Here is an 18,758-nt window from a genome sequence, read left to right as displayed (position 1 = left end):
TCTTGGAGGTTTGAAGGGCTGCCACCGGGGAGACTTCTCGCCTCTACACTCCAGAGAGGTGGAGGCATCATCAGGTAGGAGGCGGCTGAGCGCGGGGGCCTGAGTGGAAAGGAGGAGAGAGGAGTAGGAGGAAGAGTTGTGCCTGTGTGTTGAAGACTGTGTAGGCAGGCCGATGGCAGGCCGGCGGAGCTGCCTGATGGTTTAAACTCCTGCTGAGAGAGGATAATGGCAGCTCTGGGCCCACTCTCCTCCTCTCCCACCTGTATCTGCCACAACGAAGCCAGGAAGTGCTAGCTGATGCAACAAAGAGCCCACCAAGAGGATGGTGTGAACAACTTCACGTTACCTTTTCCCACCACGCCGGGACACTCCTGACACCCCTGTGGGGTCCAAGTTTTTGTTGTTCACCTTGTTCCTCCTTTCTCTCCTCTGAGCCAGCTGAAAACAGAGGGTGGTGTTTTTTGATTTGTGTGGGAGCTCTCTTTCCCTTCCTCCCACTCTCTCCTCCTCCTCCTCCTTCTCCTTTTCCTCCTCCTCCTCTTCACCCCTGACCTCACCAATCTCCAAATTCAGCTCCATGGATTGGTTCTAGCACCAACCTGTCCTTCTTTTTTCTCCCCTTGTTTTCTTTTTCTTTTCTTTTTCTTTTTGTCGAGGCTTCAGGGGAATTGCCAAGACCTGTTTCATGCATGTCCACTGGCGGCAGGTTCAACTTTGACGATGGGGGGTCATACTGCGGAGGGTGGGAGGAGGGCAAGGCGCATGGCCATGGGATCTGCACGGGACCCAAGGGCCAGGGCGAGTACTGCGGGTCCTGGGCCCATGGCTTTGAGCTGTTGGGTGTCTACACTTGGCCCAGCGGAAACACCTACCAGGGCACCTGGGCTCAGGGCAAGAGACATGGCGTGGGTGTCGAGAATAAAGGCCGTTGGGTGTACAAGGGTGAGTGGACGCACGGCTTTAAGGGACGCTACGGCGTACGGGAGAGCACAGGGACCAGCGGGAAGTACGAGGGGACGTGGAACAACGGGCTGCAAGACGGATACGGAACAGAGACCTACTCAGATGGAGGTAAGAAGGAGAGAAGAGACACACACACACAGGCAGATGCATTGTGGATGTGCTGGCGGTGGGTTTGAGCATGTGTGACAGAGTGATTGTGAGGATGTATGAACCAAGTGCCTGTCAAGGAGCGATATTTGAGAGTGACTGACAACTGTCCTCTGCAAAAACTTGTTAGTGGAGAATGATTGACAGCTGGTGACAGTTACAGAGGTGACAGATATGCAATAGGAGGAGTTTGTTCAGAGGTCTTCTCGGGTTAGCGTTTCCTCTGCCGTGCCATGTTGATACATACACACACACACACACACACACACACACGCAGAATTTGGAGGTTGAATCAGGATACAGTTAAAAAAATTATACTCAATCTCTAAACGTCTACATTTCTCACTTTCCTTCCACTCCTGACCATCACTCCTCAGGTCTGTCTATGCGGACACACTGTGTATTTGGAGGCCTCCTTCAATTCAGGCAATGCGGTCTTAAGGGGTGAATACAAGGTTGGAGGGGCAGAAGATGGTAAAATGACATTACACATTAAATAGAGGGAAGGGAAGAGACAATTTCCGCACTCACAATTCCAGAGTGTACGTACAGTGTTTAATTTCTACTGTATGTCATAAAATATATTATGACATACACCACAGAACACTCCTTTGGGGGTGTCAGAGGCTAATTTCCAAATATTATTTTACCACAAATGTAATGTTGTGGTTTTAGTTATTACTTCAGAGTCTACAGCCATGCTACATTCTCTGAGATGCTAACATTGTTTGCCACGTTTACCATTTTGGCACGTTAGCTACTGTACTGAAAAAAAGCATGAGAATTTAATTTGTTTTGGTCATACATCAAAATATTAGATAAATTAAAGGTTTGACTCGATGGCCCCAGATAAAAGGGAGCTTAATTTTATTACGGTTCATCATCTGCAAATCATGAATATATGTATCAAATTTCATGGAGATCTAGTCAGTATTTGTTGAGATATTTCAGCAACATCTACAAACATCAATCTCATGCTGGTAGTGAAGGGAAGACCACAAGATCACCAATGACACAAAGCATCATCCTCTGGGAACCATGAATTTCTGTTCAAAGTGCGGGCCAATCCATCCAGTAGATGTTGAAATATCTCAGTCTGGGGTAAAATGGTGGACTAGCCAACAGTCATGTGCTTTAATTGGCTAAAGACAATGGCTAAAACAAGTGCAATATCTTATGGGGGAAATTTCCATAAAAATCTCATTGCAATATTATTATGACACCTACAAAATTTTGCCAAATCATGTGTCAGTCACTTTAATAATTTATCTGGTATTACTATTATTTTATCATTTGACTGCAGTTAACATTAAATATGGCAACACAATGTAAAATTCTTCTCTTCTACAATTCACTATATACAATTCAAGCCCATTCACACATGTAAACATATTAATAAGGCTTAATTTTAAAGAATACCTCTTAAAGTGAATATCAGTGATCTTGCCCTGAAATTGAAATCAATGCCATCAATGCACTTTGACTCTCTTAGTTCAGTCACTGTTAATGAGGCAGACACTATATGGATTTTTCTGTAAAAATATAAACATACACACACCCATGCATACACATTGTGCGTGCAGAAATGCACATATGAGAAACCTGGCGGTATGTGTGTGAGCTGAGCAACAGAGCTGAGGGTAGCATACATGCAGTTTAATCCTTGTTACATAACTCTACAACTAGCAGGCTGCTTTACAATGCCGGTCTGGACCACACACACACACAGACATGCACGCACACACTATCCCGAGCAGCCCCATGAAATCCGCAGACCAGACTAGTTTGTGGGGTTGAATCAGGACAAAGGAGGAGAAGTCAGCTTGATATATAACCAGACAGATGGGATGGATAGACAGGGGATGGGAGAGATAGATCGACATATGTACAGGTTGATGGATGAATAGATCAGTTAAATGACCAGCAGATAATGAAATCATGATTATCATGATTATAATGAGAGATGCTTTCTAATCAGGGGATGAGTGAGATCATGTACATTATAAGAGGAGGCGAATATGGACAGCAACGTGATAAGAAAACCTAGAAACCTAGAAAAGAGACACTGTAGCTCTATGAAGTATTTGAACCCACATACTGTAAATGCAGCAGAGATTGGCCTAGTTATGAGTGTTTATCTAGCTCCAACAGTACACAGTGTCCTTATTTTAACAGCTTGTATTTGTCCTTAATATAAATCTATGCAGCAATGCAAAGTCATATATATATATATATATATCTAGCTAAAATGTGAGGTATGACGCCATAGAATTAATCTGAAAGATAATAAGAAACAACCTCAAACTGATGAAGTGTCCCAAGAGAGAATGTATTTTCTCTGATAATGATCTGTTAGATGTATAGTATGTCTTCTCTGCAGGATAAATCTACTAACAACCAATATATCTATAGCTTTGTGGTGATTTCCACAAGGCACATTTTCATCTCAGTTATCTTTGAATAGTGTGTGTAATTGTATGTTCTTCAAAAGTCAGTGAACAGCTGCAGAGCACAGCTGTTGTGAAACCTGAAGGAAAGGAGTGTTTCTTAAATGAGATTTAATACAATAAAATAATACTTCATTAAATCCACAGTCTGGACATTTGCAGTGGTGCAGCATCAAATGGTATAGCGCAATAGCAAGGACCAGTGGTAAAAAAGCAAGATATAGTAAATAAGTGAACAGATGATAGTTTAGTATCCATTATACACTGATATTGAGTGAGTTTGTGAGTTTTGGTGTGTGTGGTCTACTGGCAGCAGTGTATTCGGTGGCTGTGGATACGATAGTCGTCTCACAGGTGTTAAGGTAAATGATAATGGTACTCACAAGGTCTGTATTAGATGAAACCCTAATGCTTGTCACAAATTGATACCAAACGCTATAATGAAGCTTTAATTATCTGACTAAAAACGATTTAACAAATTAAACCTGTTGTTGCTGGAATTAGTTTTGAGGGATCATTTGAAATATTTAAAGCTGCATTAATCAGTTTTGACCCGAGCACAGAGCGCTAACACACTGACCTGACTCTTTAACACCTTGTGAAATGATTCCGGCTAACGTGTTAGCAAACTGTTGCTTAGCTTTCACACATGTAGCAGAGGCAAAACAGCTTAGCATTTATTTTGAGCTGTATTTTATGGAGCACCTGACAATTTTAAGTCTGTGTTTTGGTCCCTATCAACTCCTCAGGAAAGTCGCTGTATATACTGTCTATGAAAATTAAAATTAATTTTTCACGTTAGCATATAGTGGTTTTCTGTTTCTGATTGAACAGACAGGTGAAACTAAAGGTGGATATATAAAATTAAAACAAAAAGCTATAAAATGAGTTGTTGGTTCAACTGTATAAGTGACTCCTTTTACATTACATATTGGTTTCAGTATCAATATTAAAGAACTACTGAATAATGATGCTTTATAGTAAATAGTGGCAACAGTTTTTATGTGGAGTATTTTGATTTGTTAAGTCACATGAATTATATTTTGGTTCAGTTATTTAAGAGTTACTATTGCAACAATTTTTCGCCGCTGACAACTCATATCAACATGTGGTAGGTTTAGTATACCTAGCAATGAAACATGGCGGTTCATCTGGGAGACAACCATATTATTTAAAGTTGCAATGAACTGAAATTTGAAGTAATTTATTAGGTGTATACTGGGTGATAGTTTCTCCCTTAAATTGCACATGCTTTGAAATACAGAAATGCCTGATAAACCATCAGCTAAATGTGTTCTTAATGAATAAAAAACACTGAAAGGTAGAATTGTCATGATGTAATGGATCTTTCTTCTGTTAAGTTACAGTAATGAAAAATATAAATGGTTACATAATAAGAATTAATACAGCTTCACCAAAGTGCTCTTGATAAATAAAGTATTAAATTGGGTATAAATCATGCAGACTGTAATCAACATCCTCTATTATGAGTATTTGTGAAATGAAAATGACTTTTTGAATATGATGTTAATATGTCTAAATATCTTTGGCTTACTGAAAGAAACCCTGCCATGAAAAGGTCATGTTCATCTGATATGTTACCTTCAGATTAAAGTTGATAGTTTACCATTGAAACCTGCAATCATGAAGAGCCAGGAGCCAAAACATTCAGAGATGCTCGTCTGCCTACATACTTTTGGAACGAGTTGTGCACTTTAGAGCCAGCTACATTTCCCACAGTCAGACCTAAACTGACTGCCAGTCCCACTCTCCCCTCCAACTACACCTGATGCCACATTTCTAGGAAACACTCCTCTATTGTATCACTGTTGTTTAGCTTTTCATTCCTCTCCTACGTTTGCCAACATCCCTTTCTGCTCTCCTCCCACCTCTCTCTTTCCTCCCTCGCTCTGCTGCCTTTCCACGGAGCTGCTCTGTACAGTAGGGTTTCCATAACAACGCACACCGACATGCAGCAGGTCAGCGTGTCACGAGGGACTCAGTGTTCCTCGATGCTATTGGACGCCCGACCGGCTTTACCGGGCTCTGATTGGCTTGTTTGGCCTTCCGGGCTAATGGAGTTTACTGAGATGAAGAGCTAAGCTGACTGATTAGCAACCACTCACTCTCTCACTCACTCTCTCTCTTGCTCCCTCTCTCTCTCTGTCTTTCTATCACACACATACACAAACATGCAAACGGGGTGAAGTAGAAAAATAAAAAGCGAGCAATAGACAGATTCAATAATCAGTTTAGTGAGAGATGAAGTGAGTCACAGCAAGAAGCAGCGATTACTACACTACTGCTAAACATTACAGTGTAGTGGTTGTTGTGTCTGACTACCTAATACCACCACACACTGTCAAACACATATATGACAACTTCACAGAAATGCTAAAAAGAAAGGGAAAAAAATGTGGCAGCATTTATGTTTTGGCACATCCAATCACAGATGCTTCATTACACCAGGAATCATGACAGAAGCATCCTGGCCATGAACCCCCCCCCCCCCCCCCCCGTCCTGTCCTCCAGCTGTTGGCATACACACTACAACAATAATTATCCAACATTAACATATTGTATCCTGTTAGTTTGCTAAAGGCCACTATCAGTGCAACAATTATTACAGCTCTGACCATATTATATAATCTGACATAAAACAAATACATTTATGTTTAAATACACCCAGAAACTACATACAAATAATCTATAATCTACACTGTTAAAATAGGTGGTTGAAGCCAAATGATGTTCTGCTTTGTTTTGGTCACATAATGTAAGACAGAAGCTTTGAAAGCTTGATGATAGGTGTAAAACACTAGGAAAATAATATTTGCAGCCAATTTGAGTGTGTGGGCAGACTACTTCAACTACTTACTGTGTGACTCTGTGTTCTGTATTATCCTCCAACGAAGACTCAACCATGCACATTCATGTTCATACTGGAGGTCTTGAGGAGCCATTTTTAAACTGCTTCCCATGACCTGCAATACAGTATGTCACTAGTCAACCCTGCCTCTGAGAAATGATCTTCATATACAACTAATCTGCAAAAGACAATATGTTTTACAAGAAACGTAATGCTGGCTGAATTTTATTGATACTGAATGTGTGAGTGAAATGTTCACAGACAACATACCTACTTGTTTTTTTATCCCAACAAGATATCAAATCTTGCAGTGCAACATCTGCTAGTAGAAACTACAGCATTATAAAACTTTTTATGGTTATGTTCAAGCACTGGCAGCACTCGCCTAAGGTTACGGGAAGATCGTGTTCTTGGTTTAATACAGAAAAAGTCTGCCATGACTTGAAGCACAAAATATTTATTAACATTCAGGGGAAACCACCATTTCATTCACGATCACTAACCTTTACTGTTATTAGTGATTATGTGCCTGAACAAAACCACACATAGGACTTTGTTGCCAGAGTCCTGCATGTTGAACTGCCTCAATCCTCCACTGTGACTTCACTTGTAACTTTATTCATTGACAAAAATGCAATCTAGTTGTATATGAATGTCATTTCTAGGAGAGAGGGTTTATCAGTTACACTTACACATTGAAAGCTCAGAAAGCTACTTAGTGGACCATTGATTTTTAAATATTTTGTTTTATAGACATACAATAGACTTAAAGAAGTCTTGTTAAGAAGTCAAGATCTACACTATATGAGGTCAATGTCTCAGGCAACATCAATGGGCCAGGTTTCAAGTCCTCTAGTTAACCAACAAAAGCACAAGTGTCCTTGGTGTGACTGTAAGTGTTTCAAGGATACCACTGTCAGGCAGATTTTAACCTCTGACCTCTCTGTGGAGGAGGGCAAGGGAAGAGGTGTTTGTGCTTTTGATACAGTGCTCTAGATTAACACTGCACTTGTGTATGTTGCCCGCCTTGACAGCCCTCTTGAGTCGCCAAGAGGAGCTATCTGGACAGCTCTATTCTTGGCTTTGTTTCTTTGCTGGCTTCAGGTATACCATCCTTCTAGTGTTTGCTTCTAGGTCTTGGCTGATGCTGCAACCACCATTTTTTCCCCTCTATTGAATAATACGCTGATAATTTATTCGATTAAGATGAGAGTGAAAAATGCCCATCACAATTCCCCAGATCCCTAGATACATCTTCAGTTTCCTGTTCTGTACAAAATCCAGAGAAAGTAAATGTACTATCATTTAAGAAGAAATAAAACAGAAAATCACATTTTGGCTAAAGGGTTGTACTTTGTAATAAAGGCAGATATTTTTTTTAAAGGGAGTAAGGGGTTGACTACAGGGTTGGGAGTACTTGGGAAGCAGAAATATCTTCTTTTACTTGCCCAGTCTTATCTGACACTCTTCTTACCTGATCTATCCATCAGTGTTTCAAGCTACATGTAAACATTAAAGGTACCCTCTAGAGTTTTTGATAGCAAGCAGCTAGGATTCCTCATTTGTTCGTTACTCGTGCACTTGCGTAGGGACAAAAATGCATGCGGTAATGCAATAAACTTTGATTTTGGCAGTTTGACACTAGTTTGTTGATCTACATTTGGTGCTGAAAACACACCAAGAAATGTAGCAAAGGCAGAAGAAGACTGCTAGCTAGCAAACACTGATGTAAACAATACAGGAATTAGAATATTTGGAAAATTAGCTTTGCAAATGTCTCATGAGAAGGAAAATGCATTCAACATGTTTGTTAAGCCTCAAGGATACACACAATGCGCTTTGGTGACAAACACTGAATGTAAGCATAAATGTGTTTGTTTACTTGAAAACTCCACAGGGGTACATGTAAATCCATCCTCATACTTCACTCTCTTGTTCTAAGTAGATACAGTATGTTTTTGGGTAAATATTCAGTGATGCCAGCCACCCATTTGTCATTATTGGTCCTGTAGATATTCTCACCTTCCACTTGATGTCCCATATGCCCTTTGAGACCATTTTCTCCCCATATTTATGTGTTAGTTGTGGGAAGTCAAAAAAGTGTAAGTAAGGATTATCAATTTCTACACTGAGAAATATGAAACTGGGAACCATTGGTTACAACATGACAAACAAGTGTGGACATTTTCATGCCACCATGTTACCACGGCTCTTTTCCATGACATTTTTTACCAGATAAATAATCCTCAAATGGAAATCAGAAAGATTTATACAGAAAAATGGCCCAAGCAAAATCTCTTAAACGGATAACAGTCCCACACAGTGATTTATGCAGGCTGAGGTTTAGCTTTGAACTGGCTTCCCTTGCTTACAGTGTTCAGTGATTTAACTGTAGTTTAGCTTGTCCGTCTGCATGCCGGTTCAGCACATATGCTACGTGTCTGTTTGGCATACCGCCCATCAGATGTCTTGTCTACCTGTCTTTAGTTACCATCTGTCTTTATTTTTGCCTGTGCGGTTGTTGCTTTTCTCCTCAGCTGCTGTGTCTAGATTACCTGATCCTTTGGACTATCCTGGAAAATTTTCTTGTCTCTCTTTTTCTGTCATTTTGACTCGACAAGTAAAACAGTTTCACCTGCACTAAAGTTGTCATCATTTCCTAACAATATCAATCCGCTGGCATTCACAGACAAACACAATTTTCTTTTTTCCTCCTAAAAGCAATGGCCATTATCATTATAGTCCATCTACTACATCAGTTTAGAAATAAGTGGCACATTACTCATAAATGGTGGGTCAAAGAAAATCCACCTCCTCAAAATTTGTACATCACTTTTTTGATTTCCTTCAGACACACTTCAGTTGTACAGTGAAATGTTCATGAGTATCACTTGCATTCTGCTTTGGTGTTTTTTTCTTCTTCTCAGGGCCAGTGCTAATACGCACCTCCTCCACTACCACAACAACCCCACTGCAGGCTTTAGCTTATGTAATGGTGTAATGGGAGTGGTTTGATGTTTGTAGTGAGGATTAGTGGGGCTGTCTGAAAACATGAAAACTCCAAATATCTATCTTGGAAGTCTGCCCTGCACCACAGTACTAATACAGTACTAACTGGACATACTAATGGGGGAGTTTACCCAGAAAGCACTTGCGGAGGCATAATGCTGCAACTTCCCCTAAAATTCTTGATTATTAGGGACTGTAGGAAAATGATCTTACTTTATTAATGAAGGCTGAAGAGAGGGTGGTCTGACTGGTATGAGAGATCAGTGCAGGAAGTTTTCATTTTTTACTGTTAATTGATTAACCTAGTATAAATGTTAAAGAGCCCCTCCAGACATGTCTTCAGGCATATGAAAACACTGCTTTGAATAATAATAAGTTGTGTCAGACATGTTTTTTTGATGTTAAAAATTGAATCTTCTCCTTTCCCTTTAGTAAAAATCCAGATTGTATGACTAAGCAAATATTTTTCATTTCAAAAGTTTAACTGCTACTTTACTTCAAAGTCCATTCTCATTGTGTGTGTGTGTGCACTGGAGGTTTCAGGTTCATCATTTCAACTTTCACACTGCCCATCAAAATGTCATTCTGCACAGTGAAGCTCAAACATCCAATTAATATAAAAAAGAAAAACTCATTTTTGAGTGGAGGATCACTTTAAGGTTAAGGTTATAAGGTACACCATCTTAGAGTCTTTAAGCTATGCGTCTTTTAGTCATTAATAATGAATTGACTTGCACCAATACTGTTAAATTATTTTGAGATATTAGAGCAAGGGTATGGGAATTCTTTTCAAATAAGGAAGGTTGCAGATATAATATATTAATAAGGGGTAAGAAAGTTTCATCCCCCTTCCCCTCACCATTATTGTGTATTAATATTATTCTAAATACAGATTTCTTGGTTGTGAAAACCCGAAGAAATTAAAGCATCCATTAGCACAAATGATTTTAAACATAAAGAAAAAACTGAGAAACTCGTCTTCTCATGTTGTCTAAAGTTACTCTCCCTCACCATCTCTCTCTCGCGCACACACACACACACACACACACACACACACACACACAAATACAAATACTCTTCTGACATGCAAGTGCTGACATAGTGAAACAACACATTAATAATTCATAAAATAACCAACTTCAACTCCTTCACAGCAGGTCTTGCGCCATCCTTTCTTTTTCTCACTGCTGTTCCACAAATCAATATTTTCAGTCATAAAGTAGTAGCACATACTTATCACAGCCTTATCACCAAAATAGTTGAATTTAATTTAAAAAAGAAATACAATTATAAAAGTACAATTCAAAATGTAGAGATTTTGACATGTGTCTTTTAGTGCTGTATCCTTGAATGAAATCCGGGCCCTAGGAGACAGATGGTTTTTAACCTAGAAACAGAGAACAGACGCGCGCATTTGTTAAAGAGACAATTATGAATTCAGCCCGGGGGTTGGCGCGTGATCTGTGCGCTGTGCCTCTGTGATGTTTCCGCAGCTTTGATCTCTCCATGTTAATTCTTTCCGTGCGGCTGCCTCGTGCCCGCAGTAGCTTCGGCCCGGGTTATGGGCCCATATGATTTGAGAGTGCTTCCTGTTGGCCTCAAGGCAGAATCAGTGAAATCGTTTTGGCATACGAGTTGTGAAGTGGATTCTCCTCACGACTGTAGGCCTGGAGGTGAGGCCTTCATATACCCGGAAGCTTTTTTTCTCTACAATACAACTGTGACAAGTTCATAGTGAAAATGAGAAGAGGAGGTTAAGCTACTCTGCTGTTGCATGCCTCTCTTCTCAGCCTTTTGTTTCCAAAGATAACAACTTACTGCTTTTTTTTTGACAATGAAGAAAGTTTGCACCTCACTCTGGTTAATAATCATGTTTTCTAGAGTTTCCATGTCATGTCTGATTTCTCATAAAAACAGTCTGCTGGGTTAACAGATTCGATTTTGAAGGAGAAACCACCAACCGTCTGCTCCTCAGATTGTATTTTTCAGCACCATGGAGAGCGACAGGCAGACATTGGAAAAGCAGCCTAGTGCCCCACTGAATATTTTATTCACTCTGGCATCTCTGATTGAGGGTGGTATACGCTTCCAGGAAAACATGAAAAAGCCAAATCCCACACGCTGCTTCACATTTATTTGGTTACACACTCAGTTGCCAGTTTTTAAGGTACACCTGGCTTAATCTATAGCGGCCCAGAATAAGTCCTTCCTTCCCAGAAAGCTTTTCTGCTCAGTTTTGTCGAAAATATTTTATGGTCATATTTGGAAGTTGTAGTATGTGATGCTGTTTAGCAGTATTGTGTTATACTGAGAGGTTTAACTATTACGTAAAGCGGTCTTAATGTTGCAGACAGAATATTAGAAACACTTAGTTAGCTATAGACTGACTCTACAAATAGACTGTTTAACTGAGGGTAGTTTCATTCAGTGCTTTTAAGGGACAAAATATGTATAATATTTAGCATGCCTGTGATAGTGTACTAAATCTATATAACATTTCCCCTAGATTCCTACACAAAATACTTGTGATGTGTGAAAAGCAAACCTTTTCCCCAAATCTTGATATTGCTCATCTGAACTTGTATACGGCTGGTTTCAACATTATCTTTGAGTAGCTGTAAAATAAAAAATAAAGTATAAAGTGGAGACATTTGCTGCGTCTCAAATAATTCCATACTGAATACTAACTTTATACAGTGTATACTACATACTAACCTTTACAGTATGCTGTTTTGTAGTTAATTTGCAAGAAATCAACATACTTAACAGTTTCTATTAAGTACCAAATAATAAAAATTTAGATTTTCAATTCAGATGTGAATCAAACTGCAACTCAAAGGTTAATATTTTGGGAAATACGCACATTCACTTTCTTATTTAAGAGTTCCATGAGAAGACTGACATCATTCTTATGTCTGCACAGAACATATGAAGCTACAGCCAGCAGCTGTTTAGCTTAGCTTAGCATACAGATTGGCAACAAAAGGAAACTGCAAACCTGGCTCTTTCCAAGCTCCTTTATTGACACATTGTATCTTCATGATTTCCAGGTGGTTATGAAGCTTTAGAGGCACATGTGGAGTAGCTGCCTTCTCACACTCATACTCACACTCAAAAATCAGTATGTATTACCGACTATTTTAAGTGTACTTTATTTTGTCACACCTCATAAAACCTGCTTAGAATGAATTTGTTATATGGATCTTGGGCACAGTTGTTTCACAGGTGTACTGCATTTAATTAGTAGTTTTCTCATCATTAACTAATGTTAACACCAGAAATGTGACCTGTAGCAGACACATGATTTGACCTGTTCCTGCACCCTCAGCAGAAACACAGGTGACGCTCTGTCTGTCTCTCTTCTTCCGTTACCCTGTCTCTGTCTTCTGCCCAAGCATTGTGGTGGCAATTTAATGAAATGGTAATCTTATCACGCTGTTGCATGAGTGTTTGTTTGTTTGTTTGTGTGTGCGTGTGTGTGTGTGTGTGTGCGTGTGCGTTCTTTGATCTGCCTGTCATATGGTTGTACAGCTGTATACTGACATGATTACAAAGGCCTGACCAGATGTGCTGGCCAGCTGTCTTTAACATAGACTCTGTTTCTGTGTGTGTGTGTGTGTGTGTGTGTGTGTGTATGTGTGTGTTTGTGTGAGGGATAAGAGGAAGTCCTAATGACAAGGGAAGGGCCAGATTCAACACCACCTCTATGTGCTTGTTGTGCTCGTGTGAGTGCGTCTTAGAACGTAAGCAAGAATATGATTGGCTCATAAGATTGGCTTCATTCAGCGTTTCCCACCTCACTGACACTCGAGCCCACGAGAGAAACGTATGTGTGTGTTTGCGATAGAGACAGAGAACGTGGTTGCAGTCCTTATATGGTCATGTAGTTTGGTTAGATCGAGTGCGTTTGTTACAGAATGAATCAGAGTGCTGTTACATCAGAGGTACGGGCAGGCGGGATGGATCACTCCTATTGGAACACACACTTCCGTTTGAGCATGTGTGTGTGTATGTGAGGGACACACACACTCAGATGCCCTACTTTTAGCAACATGGAGATATACGGACTATTATGCAGCAGTGAGTGCGGGTAGTACAGTGAGACTTGGTATGAATGAATGAGAACGGATAAGAGGAAGCCATTCTCTTGTATTACTCCACACCTTATTACTTTTTACATATCAAAAATACAATTGTATACACATCACAGAGTCCTTTTCAGGTCAAATAGTTAGTAAGGATGACTTTCACCAAACATGGGTAAGAAATATATAGAATATAGTTGAAACAAAGAGTCTGGAAATTCTATGTAGACGATAACATAGCGTGGCCAACACAAGTGTTTCGAACTAATTGATAGCCTGTAATTAAATCCGAACTATGATATGGGGATAAATTTGCTGTTGGTCCCCCACTGACCTCTCATCCCAATTCCTTTATTTGCTTTTATTCAGCATGTTCAACAAGCGAGCCCAATATACATTAAAATACAAGAATAAAGGTGTTAAAACTACATTTGTATGCAGGTCCTTCTAAAAGGCTGTCCTTGTTCCAGGAACAGTTAACTAATAAGAGTTTAGTAAACAGGATTAAGAATGGGGAAGCCATATTTATACATGGTAAGCTAGCTAAGGAAGCTAGCTATGAAAAAAATGCATCAGAAACGTGCTGATAAGTTTGGGCTAGATCGACATAGTTATACAGGTTGTTGTAAGTCAACGTATAAAACAACAAGACATTTCTTTCATCAATGTGAAAAACATTAGATAACTGCTCCCAGCAAACGCTACTGCTTGTCTAAGCTAAGGGTACTAGGTCAGCCAATCACAACTTGTTTTAGATGAATACCAAACAAGTCATGAACAACTCATTGGCCAATGATTTGGACAAAGTGTTCAGCACTGACTGCCATATTCACGCAAGGGAAGAACAGACAACCTGGCAGGTCAAGAGGCCATGACAATGTCAGCTGAAATGATGTTAGCAGCAGTTGTTCATCATATGTGGCGCCAAATGTAAAATCTTCTTAAATGATCACATCTAACACAGAAAAAGCATAACTGTTATTAAAGTTGTTCTCCTTTGTCTCTAGGAACATTTCAGGGCCAGTGGGTTGGTGGGATGCGACATGGCTACGGCGTTCGTCAGAGTGTCCCCTATGGCATGGCGGCCGTCATTCGCTCCCCACTCCGTACCTCCATAAACTCTCTCCGCTCCGGTTCGGAGCACAGCAATGGTACAGCTCTGCTAGACCGGACCGGGGCGGTGGTTCCTGGTCCTCCTCCTGTTCCGGGCACCCTGTCCACCAGCGTCTCCATGTGCAGTACAGGCAGCAGTGGCAGCAGCCCTGCAGTGTCTCGTGGAGGCTTCGTACTGACGGCACACAGCGAGGCTGAGCTGCTGAAGGGGAAGAGGAAGGGCGGGCTGTTCCGAAGATCCATTCTGTCTGGGCTCAAGTTGAGGAAGTCTGAGTCCAGGAGCTCCCTGGCCTCCCAGAGGTCTAAACAGAGCTCGTTCAGGAGCGAGGCTGGGATGAGTACTGTATCTTCTGCTGCATCTGATATCAACTCTACTATCAGGTAATAACATAATGGTGAGGTAGGATGAGGCAAGCTCTACTGTAGGTAGCAATATGGTCTGTAAGTCAGTGAGGTTGTCTTCAAACTGAACATCTAGAAGTTCTGACTTTTTATTGCAGCCACAGAGTTACTTCACATTATGTCCAATACCAACCTTCATTGCCAGTGCAGGAGGTATGTTGAGTGCTGCAAGTCTGACTCTAATGGGAATTTGCATCCCGTCTCAAACCCACAATGAATGTTTACACCTTCATTAGCTGTAACTGTGATCTTAACCTAACCATAACCTTATATTAATTACATTGCCATATGCAGGAATTGATGCAGAAAGTCCATTGCATTAAATGCTGCTGCAAGTTCTTATATCAACATCTATTCAATGTAAATGACTTTGAAGTTGACCGAACAAGTATAAAGATGTTTACCCTTCACTAAAGATTGAAAGTTTCTCTCAAGAGTGAGAAAAACTTCAGTGTGTCAGATATCAACATGAGGTAATACAATGAATGAAAGTGGGGCGGAAGGTGGTAGGTAGGAGAGGACAAAGAGTGATGACGCACTAATAAAGGGAACTGTCCTTCATTTGGAGGACATCAAGGCAACTAAAAGCACCTGTCCTACTTAAGAGTCTTTAAAGTGGATTTGCATGCAGTCCAGAGTGACCTGTAGGTTAAAAGGCAGCTGGCCTGGTGCCTGATGAAAAGTTTCCAGTTTTACGATGTGTTACTTGGTGATAAGCCTGTTATCTTTGTCTCTTTGCTCTGCTGTCAGCCCACTCCATTTGTCTTTTTGCATTTTCTGACCATCATATTGGACACACCGGTTTAGAATCAGAGAGCAGACATGCTGGTGGGTACCAATGAAAAGTAAAAGTTTTGGTCTTTTTGTACTGCTGCTTGTTTGGCTTACGTGTGGTGAATCCACTTACTACCACTGCATATATGCTTGGTGTCAATTTCCAAGTACGCTGAATTGAGACTTATTTTTAAAGGCACCTAATAGTTCAAACAGACACCGGACACTAACAACAAGAGTCAGTAGCTCTTAAGCTGTGTGTTGCCAAAGTGGCTGAGAGTGGATTATCAATTCTGATTCATTATTGGCAAGGCTGATAAGGAAAGAAACTGTCAGTTTGTTATTTCAACCCATATGGTAAACATGTACAGAAGAGCTTCTGTAAGTGTTCATGTATGAATACAAGATGAAAAATACATCATTTAGAATGGATATGTACATTATGTATTGTAATGTATCAATTATATACACATGTCCTATTTGTTTTTTATCATTGGATGATTCATATTATGAACACATTATAGTGAAAAGTCATATCGGGGCAGTAAAAACATACTAAAGACAAACAAAGATATAACTAATGCACCTGAGCAACCACTAGTTGAGCAGAATACTTATTATTCCTTACCAACTTCAGAGGAACTGTGTTTTCTCTGACTGTGAGAGAGTGTTATAGAAAGCATTGATATCATCTCAATAGAGGGGGGGGGTAAGGGAATTGGGGAAAGATATGTGAAGATGCATTGTCTGTTTGTTTCATTGTCACATTTTTAGACATGCATTCTTCATAAAATATCTTGGGAAGTGGTTTATATTATATTTTGGATTTGGGAAATACAACTTAATTGCTTTCTGGTGGGGAGTTAGATGAGAAGCTTGATATAACTCTCGTCTGTATGTTGAATATGGAGTTACAGCCAGCAGACAGTTAGCTTAGCTAAGCACAAAAACTGAAAATGGGGAGAAACAGCTAGTCTGGCTCTGTGTAAAGGTAAACAAAAATTGCTTACCAGCTCCTCTAATGTGCAAAGATTAGAGGTCATGTCTCATTTAATCTGTACAAAATCTGAAGTACAGGAATTCAAATCTGCTATTTTACATGGGGGGGGGGGATAACTTCATGGAGTGTCCACTGGTTGCCTGGGAACTGGTCCCAATCAGTAGGATTGGTATCGATCTTCTCGGCTAATTCTTTGACACAAAGCAATTTGTTGATAGCAATTTTTCTGTCACATTATGGAGGAGTTCTCAAAGCTTACCTGCCAGCTTACAAATTGTTGTTCTTCTCAGAGTTTGAATACTATGTTTAATTGTTGACTGTGTAAACCTGCCAAACCAATGTCAATCTTTCACCTTTCCAGTCTCGGAGATGCAGATGCAGAGTTGGCAGTGGCTGACGACGATGTGGATGCCACGGCAACAGAGACCTACTGTGGGGAGTGGAAGAATGACAAGCGGACGGGATTCGGTGTGAGCCGGCGGTCAGACGGGCTGCAGTACGAGGGGGAGTGGCTCAGCAACAAACGCCATGGCTACGGCTGCACCGCTTTTCCTGATGGTACAAAAGAGGAAGGGAAGTACAAGCAGAATATCCTGGTGAGCGGCAAGAGGAAGAACCTGATCCCACTACGGGCCAGTAAGATCAGAGAGAAGGTGGACCGAGCTGTAGAGGGAGCACAGAAGGCAGCTGACATCGCCCAGAAGAAGTCTGAGATCGCTCTGTCCAGGTATGGCTCCATGGTGGTTTACAGATGAGTGTTTGTGTGATGTCTGTAACTACCTTTTTTTTGGAGGAATGGTCTAAACTGGCTGTATGGTGGGTTGACAATTTTAGGTCATGGTTTATCTCAAAAACTGTATCATCAGAGGCCTTCAGAAGGTCTCTTCAAAGAACGTTGCATTTCCTGAGACAGGCAGTATATTAATCGATTGCGCAATTGAAGTGCGAATTCCAGATGAGCCGGTATACTTCTGTTTTTGTTTTGGTTATCTAAAAAAAGCATGTACCCACAATAGTAGCTTCATATTTTTGGGTAAGTCACAAGTCAAGTCTCAAGTCAATAAGGGCAAGTCCATGACAGGGGACAAGTCTGTAAAAGCAAATTGCAAGTCATTAAGAGTTCTGAATGCTGACCATTAAAAGGCTACAGCAACTGGAGACAGATTTTCCTTTGAAAGCTGTGTTAAAGTTTATATCCTTTAAGTTCTTGTGACCTTTTTTGACTCATTTTTATAAATAATGAGTCTATTTAAAACATACTGTGACATTTTATTTGCGAAAATCTGCATATTTCTCTAAATCCATCTTCATCTTAGAGCCCAGACCCCCCTGTGTGCTCCAGTAGGCAATTTCAGAAGCTATTTACATAAAATATACATTATTAATGACCACCTCTTCTAATTGACTGGAGGTGTGGGTCCCACCTTTACCTCCAGCCAGTTGAAATATGAACTAATGAATAATAAAAGTTCCCTTACGCCGCATCTTTAACTGGAGTATTGGCTGTGGCTGGAGATGTAAGACAGAATGTAGTGGTCTGATTCTGAATGGGATAGAACCTGATGTTGCACAGTTGAGGTTTCAGAATGGTAAGATTATGTCTACATTTCATCTTTTTTTCAAACACGTTGCACAGATATATTGTATTCCTTTAGCAGCACAACAGAAAGAAACAATCTTTACGAGCGCGCTAGTTTTAAAACTTGATCTAAAGGTTAAAGATCAAAAAGTTGAAAATCCTGAAGTGTACTGCGTTCGTTAAGCAGACAGTCAACTGTACAATGTGCAGAACACACACACACACACACACACACACACACACACACACAACCACTTGTCAATAATAGAGAGAAGATTGTCTCCAAAACTGACTCTCAGCCATTTTTCATGTAAATTTCCATCCTTTTGAAAGCTGTAAAGACTTTTTAGCTGCTGAACAACCAGCAACA

At 40.4% G+C, this 18,758-nt stretch overlaps 1 protein-coding gene across 2 annotated transcripts in view; it reads left to right on the top strand.

Annotated features, from left to right (window-relative positions):
- The first annotated feature begins 689 nt into the window (after positions 1-689).
- jph3b (junctophilin 3b) overlaps positions 690-18,758 on the top strand; it is a 45,482-nt gene continuing 27,413 nt past the window's right edge. Inside the window, exons 1-4 of one of the 2 annotated variants that reach the window (XM_053318609.1) lie at positions 690-1,071; positions 14,528-14,710; positions 14,765-15,014; positions 17,171-17,536. In XM_053318609.1, the coding sequence (XP_053174584.1) occupies positions 690-1,071; positions 14,528-14,710; positions 14,765-15,014; positions 17,171-17,536 (1,181 nt within the window). Of the gene's footprint in view, positions 1,072-14,527; positions 15,015-17,170; positions 17,537-18,758 lie in introns of both variants that reach the window. The other variant, XM_053318608.1, reaches the window with a different exon arrangement.

The sequence above is a fragment of the Scomber japonicus genome, chromosome 5 (genome assembly GCF_027409825.1).
Source record: "Scomber japonicus isolate fScoJap1 chromosome 5, fScoJap1.pri, whole genome shotgun sequence".
Lineage (NCBI taxonomy): Eukaryota > Metazoa > Chordata > Actinopteri > Scombriformes > Scombridae > Scomber > Scomber japonicus.
The sequence above is the reverse complement of the archived record's forward strand: the minus strand, read 5'-3'. Positions and strand labels throughout refer to the sequence as shown.